The 9,245-nt window shown below is 42.9% G+C and overlaps 1 protein-coding gene across 1 annotated transcript; it reads left to right on the plus strand.

Moving 5' to 3' along the window:
- The first annotated feature begins 490 nt into the window (after window positions 1-490).
- LOC111652876 (SH3 and cysteine-rich domain-containing protein 2-like) lies at window positions 491-5,823 on the plus strand. The gene is made up of 3 exons (XM_023403265.2): window positions 491-682; window positions 1,781-1,918; window positions 3,320-5,823. The coding sequence occupies exons 1-3, from the start codon at window positions 587-589 to the stop codon at window positions 3,416-3,418; spliced, it is 333 nt and encodes a 110-aa protein (XP_023259033.2). The 5' UTR covers window positions 491-586; the 3' UTR covers window positions 3,419-5,823.
- The last annotated feature ends 3,422 nt before the right edge of the window (window positions 5,824-9,245 follow it).

Below are 9,245 nucleotides of genomic sequence, written 5' to 3' on the forward strand. Positions count from 1 at the left end.
GTGTGTGTGTGTGTGTGTGTGTGTGTGTGTGTGTGTGTGTGTGTGTGTGTGTGTGTGTGTGATGATCATATAGGGCAGTAGTGAGAACAGGCACCCAGGAGGCGCAACGTACAGAAGTGCAACTGGGACAGCAGTTTCTCCCTGTGTATCTAGGACACTGTGTGTGTGTGTGTGTGTGGAAACATCTCATCAAAAACTGCTAGCTTGATTAGCATGCAAGCCAGGTTGGCTACAGATCAGGTCCTGCCTTCACCGCTGCAGCGAGCGCTACCGAGTCATATTTCATGTAGACCTCATGACTTTGGTGTCAGCTGCTCTGTCACCTCCACAGAGGGACACGAACAAAGGCTCATCCACATATTATCCTCCATAGCTTTGTAACCGTGGTGACTACCACTTCCTCTGGCAGTTTGATAACATTATCTTTTGTGCTTGAACTCAACTCTCCCTCTCTCTCTCTCCCCCTTTTTTTTTTCTTATTTTGCTCGCCGCTCCCACTCTCTCACCCCCTTCATCTCCCCATCACGTATCCCACTCTCGTCTCCCCCGTCTCCTTTTTCCTCTCCACCTCCATCACCTCCCGTTCATGCTTCCTGTTTTTCATCTTCCCTCTTGTCTTATCTCCTTTAGTCCTGGTGATCGGGTGCAGGTCACTGACGACTCTAATGAGGAGTGGTGGAAGGTGGGTAATAAATCATTTGCAAACATCTGTGTGTGTGTGTGTGTGTGTGTATTTATTGTGCACATGTTAATTAAGGCCTTTAAATCAAGCCTTTAATGCACAACACCTGCTCTATTTTTACCTGTCGTAAACATGCAAGCAGCCACAGACAGAAATAGAGCATAATTTCCTCCCAAAATTACCAGAAGAGTTTAACATAATGAACCTGACTAGTGTTGCAGCCTCAAAGATGTCTTTATTGAGTCTGTAATGAGCTTCACTCACTCCCAATGGAAATAAATGTGCATCGGTGTGTGTGTGTGTGTGTGTGTGTGTGTGTGTGTGTGTCTGTCAGAAAAAGAAAGATGCACCCAGACTTAAATAGTGCAGAGTGTGTGTATCTTCTCACAGTGGACCAGTATTTACTACAACTTCTGAAGTCACTGAACACCCTTAATCAACACCGCTGTCCTGACGAACCTTTAAATAATGTATAATTTCTGAATCATCTGTTCATTACCAATGTATAGTGTGAATCACTTCCATAAACACATCAACACCTGAGGCAGATGGTGATAAACAATGAAATATTGCTGCATATTGAGGTTCGTGCAAACGTCATCTGTTTGCTCCAGAAAACTAAAGGGGCGTAATCTGCTGCTCCAGTTCTTCTATAAATACGTGCAAAACCAATGTGACATCAAGCTGAAGCAATTTCTTCTTTGCGTTTTAAAGCAATGATTGGTTTAGTTTGTGTAATTGTAGTTGTTACTCATGTTTCTGCAGCACACACTGATTTGTAGCTGCACAGACAGAGCCTTATCGGGATGGCAACAAAAATGCATCCTGATTCTACTACTAGACAGCAGAAGATAGCAACTCTGAAATTAAGCTCCAAGATGTTCAGCTGCTACAGACTTAGTTATCTATGTCAAGGCAAAGTTAAATCATACTGGAGGGGGACTGATCGTCAGCCGTTCACAACAAAGCAGCCAAAACACCTCAAAACAATTATGAAGGGAACGACACAACCCTTCAGCGTGGCAGCAAGTGACACGGATTCATGTCCATTCTGCAGCATGAAGCAGAAATTCCAAATGTTGGTCCTGTGTTTTCCAGGGAAAGAGCGGCGACAGAGTCGGCTTCTTCCCTGCCAACTTTGTGCAGAGGGTCCGGCCAGGAGAGAGGGTGTGGCGGGTCATCCAGGGCGTCTCCGGCATCCGAGAGAGAGGACACATGGCCGTCAGGGAATCCCAGGTACAGGAATACCACCATGCAGTTTTGTGACATATTTGGTTTTGTTCTTTTTTTGTGTGTATTTTTTCTTTCTTCATAAATGTCTATAAGCCTTGAAGGATTATAGGGACATAGGATCATAGGATTCTATTTGTGGTCGTACCCACTTTATCCTGTGTGGTCGCAGGGGCCAGGAGCCTATTCCAGCACACACTGGGAGAGAGGCGGGGTACATCCTGGACAGATCACAATCAGGGTGTGATCAAAGGATTGCCACCAATGTCATCACTGTTTCATCTGATAAGACTTACTGATTTCACCAACATGTTATGTGCCCCGTGCACCCAAGACTCGTGTTTCTCTTTAGCACAGGTTGAAAATCTTGAATGAAAATGAGAAAACAGAAATGAGGTGCTCTTTAAGCTTCAAAAAGTTCAAATGAGGGGTTGTTTTGTTTGAATTTTAGAACATATTAATTTTCACTTCAACATTTAACCCTAATTTTTTACTATTGTTAATTTTTTTTTATAAATGATCTTGAGTGAAATAATCAGTCAACACCATGACTGAGTGTTTCCACCTTGAACTGTAGTGAACCAATGACTCATAAAAACAGATTCAGGCAGCCAGGGTTTCATACAAACACAAGCCTAAGGAACCAATCCCGTCAACTTGCAGGGACAGGGGGCGGGGCTAAATAAACCTGAAACCTTGCCAGTACAGAGTTAGTACTGTGTCAGCCACTGGCAGTTATAAGCTAACAAACGACATAAACAAATAACAGATGCTAACTGTGTTAACCGTTCTGATCCGTCTGCTAGTCTCTGGTTCTGGTCTCAACAGACTCCTCATCTGAGTTTGGGTCTGACTGAGGCTCAAACATGTGGCTGAGTCTCTCTGATGTTTCCTCCTCGAACCATCTTGATTCTTTCTGCTCTTTCACCTGTCCACCTGGAGCCAGCAGGTGGTGGGCGGGGCCACAAGGCCTGATCCAGATTTCTCATTGTGAAAGTAAACATAGATGAGCTTCAAGCCCCGTTTTTTTCTTTTCTTTTCACTTTTTATGTGGGAAAACCATGTTGAACAAAATATTAATCAGAGTAGAGGATTTTTACAAAGTTTAAAACTTGTCTAGATTAAACATGTCTATTAATGAAATAATACTGGCAAATGAACTTCAACTGACATGAACTGGCAGCATGTTCATTCATTCTTCGGCAATGTTCACATACATATTGAAGAGAAAGATTAGTCACAACATTTTCTGCCAAATTGATATGCCTGTTGCCCCCCCCACCCCACACCCCGCGCATACCTGCCTATGTTCTTGAAAGTCTATTAATGTGTCACATTCTTCATAAATAATTTCTGACATGTAAAACCTATATTCTGATATAAGTCCAGCTCTGTCTTTCCCCTCAGATCTGTGTGGGGAAGCGAGAAGAAGGCGAAGTGTTTCTGAGGCTGAGCAGCGGGAAGAAGAGAGGGCTGGTCCCAGCTGACTCCATAGAGGAGATCTGAGCCTCTGTGTGCACATCCCCATCCTTCCACTTCTACTTCCCCCAGGGACACAGCCATCTTCAAACTATCCCCGCCACCCCTCCTCCGACCTCACCTCGGCAAAAGGACAGCCGCATCCCTTTCCAGACAGTCCTGACTGACGTAAAACCGAACCGAACGTAGATAAAAAAAAAGGACAGAAAACACTCACTTCTGCAAAGACTTGGAGCCACGGCCCACAATGAACAAGGTTTCCAGTTGAATTGGTTTGCTGTTTGTCTTTAATAAAGTGTACAGTTATAGTCCTGCTCTTAAGAGGGGACTGTTTCTCCGCAGTCTTGCTGTAGGTCTATCTTTTCAAATATAAAAATCAATGTTTAGTCAGCCAGAGGATGCACACGTCAAAAATGCTTTAAATATATTTCTTGGATTTGCTGTTTCAGATTTAGTTTTTATCAAAAAGACGTTTCCCGACGTGGGAGGAGGCTGTGTCCTGTCATGGGAACATGATGCGTCTGTCAGTGTCCTTTTCTTGTTTCTACCCACTCCGCGTGTCTCATCCCTATATGCTCATGTCAGGATCTCCAGCCTGGGGACGGACTGATATCAGCTTCATGCAAACTGGTACACAACATGAGGCGCTCGCCAAAGACAACCACTGCCAGCCAGAGAAAGCTTTTTGCCATTCAGACAGACAGGAGAATCAGATGAAAGCAGTACACGCACTAAAAAAAAAAACCTCTGCAGCGTCAGGCTGAATTAGAATTGCACTTGCCAAATTGAGAGTGCAGAAATGAAAAGATTTTCAAGGGGAAATTTGAGACTGTGAGGATGTTTTCACAGGGACTTTTTCCCTGACCTTTTCAGTATAAAATTGCAATGAAAATATGGTACAAAAAAAATCCATCAGAAACCTTTTAATTTATGACTTTAGGAAAACATAGATCAGCAGACAGACCCCATGTTCCATGGAAACGACAGCTCAACAAATATCCCTTTTCAACTCCCAGAGAGAGACAGGAAATGAAACTTCAGGAATCTCTTTTCTTTTTGGTTAATGACACAATCATATATGAGTACAATTTGATGTAATGTGTTGTGCCCAAAAGTCAGAAACAGCAGTAATTGTCTGGGGTCTACATTTTGTCGTCTTGCTGTTTTAAACAAAGATGATGCAGGAGAAGTCAAAAGGAAGGGAGATGAAACTTGGGAATCTCTCAAGGAAAACTGGAAGCGTGGTCCTCCTTGCTTGGCTGGCTGTTGGGAGCACTGAGCAAGAAAAACGGTGTCAACATCTTCTGAGTATAGCGGTTACAAGCGGCAGGAGCTGTTCTCCTCGCCGGGTATAAAAGGGTTCGGTTCTCTGCAGAGACCTGCTGAAGAGCCGCAGTGGGTGTTGAGCAGCATTTTAACTTGTTCACCAGAGCTCAAACAGCGGGAAACAAATCATGGCCAGTCTTCCAGAAAAACAACACAACACAATGGGGATCTCTCTGACCATGACAAGGAGTCTTAAGATTCACTGACAGCTCGGAGGAGGAGGAGGAAAACAGAGGGAGGAGGAGGAGGTGCAGTGAGAGAGCAGAGAGAGGAGTGACATGAGTGTTATGAGTCAGTGTGGGCATGCAGGTAGTGTTGTACCCATGGGTGCACGAGTCATCATTGATCAAATGTCAGCCTGTCATCTCTTCTCTTGTCCTCTTGTTGTTGATGTGACTGGTCAGTTCTGACATAAAGTAAAGGCTTTTTCTTTTTTTCTTTTTTTTCCGTGTATGAAGCTGGTTTAGACTTCTATCGATTCATAAACTCATTACTCACTTAATTTAAAACTCATTTTATTTTTCCAGAGAGAGGATGCACACACCCTGCTTATGGAAGATGACAAACGTTAAGGGAAATGTAGAATCGAAGCAGAGAATGTAACAGGAGAACAATGGGCGGAAAATGATGAAATAATTGAACTCGTACGTCGTCTTTCAGAGCACAGACATCTAGCTAATATGATTGTTCTTTAGTCTACATTTTAATATATGTGAAAGCCTTTAGAGACTATAAGCTTCTCTTCTTGTAGTAAGGACAATAGCACCTTATTTTGTGTCATCTGAATAAGTCGTCCTTTTTGTTGCGGTATCTCCTTCATAGTTATCGCTGTCATATTCAATGATTCTCCACCGTGGAACTCTTCGAAGAGGCCGATGGTTTGTCCTCGTTCTTCGGACGTAAACATCTTGGAGAAAAATCGTGTCAGAACAGAACTGGATTTATGCTTTTATCCATGTAAACTCTTTGTTATCCTGCCTAGTTTTATGTAGCATCACACGTTCACACCTTCGAGATTTCAAAATGTAAAGTATGTGTTTGGATGTTTCCTGAGTCCAGAGTCATTTGGTTGGCCACATACCTCAATAAAACATCTTTACAAAACACTATCTGCCCTTTTTATGTATGCAGTCTGGCACAGTGAAAATACTCCTGTGTGTGTGAATGCAGCTGATCACGTAGGTCTGTAGGACAGAATGGCAGGTATCTTTTGGTGTTGGTCTTTAATTCTGCATCTGTAATCATATTCACAGCCTATTTAGTACAAAGATAGCAGGGAGCTCCTAAAAAAAGACCATTTTGATGGCAAGTCTCAGTAGTGTCCATGCATAATGCACTGTTCCCTCCATCCACAAACATGCACTGCTGTGCACAGAATGCCAAAATGATGCTCCAAACACCCACAGTATAAAGAGCACGTAATGGCACTGCTGGAGGGAGAGTAATTCAGGCCTTTTTATTTAATCACACACAGCTACATAAACCAGAGCTACAGTATTGACATTTTTAGCAAACAACACTCAAATCAAGGAAACCAACACCAATCTGGGGTTTATTTACCAGAAATGAAAATTTAGTCCTTATTTACCAACTCGCAGGTGAAATTTGTTTGTCGGCAAATGAAAGTTGGCTAAGCAGTCGATAGCCGAGCAGCTCAACACTTCTGTCAGTTCTCAAGAGTGTGAGTGTGAGTTATGCTGCATAAGCCGAGAACCCTGAACAAATGCCCTCAAGTTCAAGAGAATACGGACGCCATTAGTTACAATATGCTACTTTTCAAAAGCATACATGCTCCTGTTGATTCTCTTATTGATGTGAATGAATAAAGAGAATCTTTCTTTTTTTTTTACGTTTGAGTTTATATGAGGGGTGTTCATCACAGAGAGCTCAAGTTTGCATTATAGGGATATTATAAGTCACAGTTGGAGAAGACCTGTCACCAACTTCTGCTTTAGAGTGTGAACAGATAGCGTATTGTTACCGTGTAAATTACAGCAGTAGCACTCGATCTTTGGGTATAATCATGAATGCTTCCCAAAAAAATAACTTTCACACTCTGAACAATCCTACACAGCTTCAGAAGACTTGGGTCATGCCACAGCTGCGGATGTTGAATTCGGGGATCGATTTTTGGCCCGTGTTGGGAGAACAAAGCTGCACTTGCTAACTTGCTAATGTTTTGACACTTCAGTGGACAAACAACAGCAGCATTTTCATATTTGGCTTTTTACTTTTGAGGCAACCTCTACTGGTGCATATGTTTGATTTTTGGCCATAGATTTGACACCAGCTGACAAATACAATAGCCGGTGTCTTCATGTAAGGAATCTTCGGTGGGATGATGAAGCAGATGAGTTTCTCCATCTACAGTGGCTGCTACATACTTGTATTAACACTTGACAGTGCTGCCCATCTGCTGTGACTCAGAGCACGGCGAGTCCTTTCAAGCTGATGAAACTTTGCCAGTGTGGGAGAGCACTGTTGAACAGTCCCATCTTTCTCTCTCCTCTAATCCTCTCATTTCATCTTTCTGGCTCAATCTCCCTCTCTCCCCCTGCCTCCTCTTTACCATCACTTTTACAGACATTGACGCAGACCCTCGCACTCTCCCCTGTCTCTTACTGTCTCTCTTAATCTTCTCAGTGTCTCTTTCTGTCTCTCTCTTCCTATCGGCTCCTGTCACTGCCTTCATGCCGATGTCTCTCTTTCTTGCATCAGTCTGGCTCTGAGTTAAACTATGGAGAAGCAAACAAGGGAGTGACTGTCTATGTCCTTTCTTCTTCTCTCCAGCTCCTGTTCCGACATTATTTATGATTAAAGTTATTGTAAGGAGGCTCGATCTTCACTCATCTCACCCGATTGGATTATGGAGAAAAATCTGAGGAGGTGGTGAAGCTGCTTAAAGTGAAATTGCCTATTAATAATGCTTCATTTCTGCTGGCTGCTCTGTCTCTGCTTGGCTGTAACATTGACTTTCTAAGGTAGTATAGCAACAGCAGGGGGGAGGGGGCAATTAAGGCCTGGTGTAAATGGGGGTTATTTCTGTAATCTGACCCAGCGTCATATCTGGCCAACCCTGCACACACCCTGCAGGGGTTTGCTCTTGCTCCTGTATAATAAATGTCTACTATCATTATTCAGAACGTCCCAAGCTGTTTTTATTACGTCTCGTGACCTTTCGATGTGCCTCCGAGCAAGTGTGAGGACTAACAGCCTCTGCGCCTTCTGTCCCGGTTCAGGTGAACAGAGCAGCCGTAACGTCAATAGGGGCGGACAGAAAGGAAGGAGAGAGAGGCAGATGGAGAAAAAGAGAGGGACATAGAGAGAGCATCAGCTGCTGTACTGAACCTCGTGTTGCACGCCTTTTATCTCTCATCCATGTGGTTCTTTTTATTTAACATCAAACTGCACTGTTTTCCATTAGGGTCCAGTGTGGCTTGAGTGTGGACCGGATTCACAATATGAGCAGAAAAACAACAAAAATCAGAAAGTGAATCAAGTTTTCCTTGACAGCTAGCTCACTACAGCTAAAGACCTTTATGCAACAAGCAGCTTTGTTGACAGGTCAGTCTCTTATTGAGTTTTAGTGACCATCTAACAGTGTCTACAGTATGAAAGAGCCAGGGTTTCTTCATTTTCATTACAGTAGGTGTAATGTTGTGTTACAGGCGTTTAGCAATGATATCTGTAGATGAAACTGAAAAAAAACATATCAGTAAACTTGTTTCAGAGCTATGAAATGGATGAATAATCGTCATGTTTTCTCACATATTTCACTTGTTTGATTTCAGTCCAGTCAAGGCATGACTACGGCCCTGACAGATTCAGCCAAGCCAAACTTTACTCAGTCGAACATCCACAGTAGCTGTGATTCTCTGGCTGATCCCCATTACTGGAACTGAATGGACAATGACTCACTGATCATGCTGCTCGCTGAATGCCTGGTTATTGTCAAAGTACATGTCATAATAATGCTTACTATGAGCAGGAACAAAATCCACTGGGTTTACTTAGGGACTAGATTGCCAGCATTGTGGAAAATTGATACTACTTGATGTTCTTAGTTGGAAATCAGGTAAATTTTATATTTTTCCTTATTTTTTATTCCTTTTTTTTACTCTTTTTTTTTTTTTTACATAAAAAACATGAAGAAATGCTTTGTGATCTAAGACAAGTGACTGTTCATGGCAGCTTTAAAGGGGATATTTGTACGTTTTCTCTGCTGGTGAGTGTGAATTCTTGCCGGGAGCAGGTGGTGGTGATCGTCTCTTGTCAAGAGCTTCGGCCATTGTTGTGTTTACAAGAAAAGAGGTTGTAATATGTCATCTGGCAGCGCTACGTCTTCAGGGCAGATTGGAGGTGATCAGCAGTGCAGCAGTAGCAGCAGTGAGTCGCTATCGGAAAGTGGCCAGGGCTAGTTTTTTTAGCTATAGCTAAAAAAGACATGATAGAGACAAGAGTTAACATTGATGTTGTTTTCCACTGCTGGAGACAGCTGTTGGTGAGTAAAGAAGTTTGATGCTGAACT

This window comes from Seriola lalandi, unplaced genomic scaffold (assembly GCF_002814215.2).
Source record: "Seriola lalandi dorsalis isolate HSWRI2012SDOR001 ecotype SW California unplaced genomic scaffold, Sedor1 jcf7180001973779, whole genome shotgun sequence".
In the NCBI taxonomy this organism is placed as follows: Eukaryota; Metazoa; Chordata; class Actinopteri; order Carangiformes; family Carangidae; genus Seriola; species Seriola lalandi.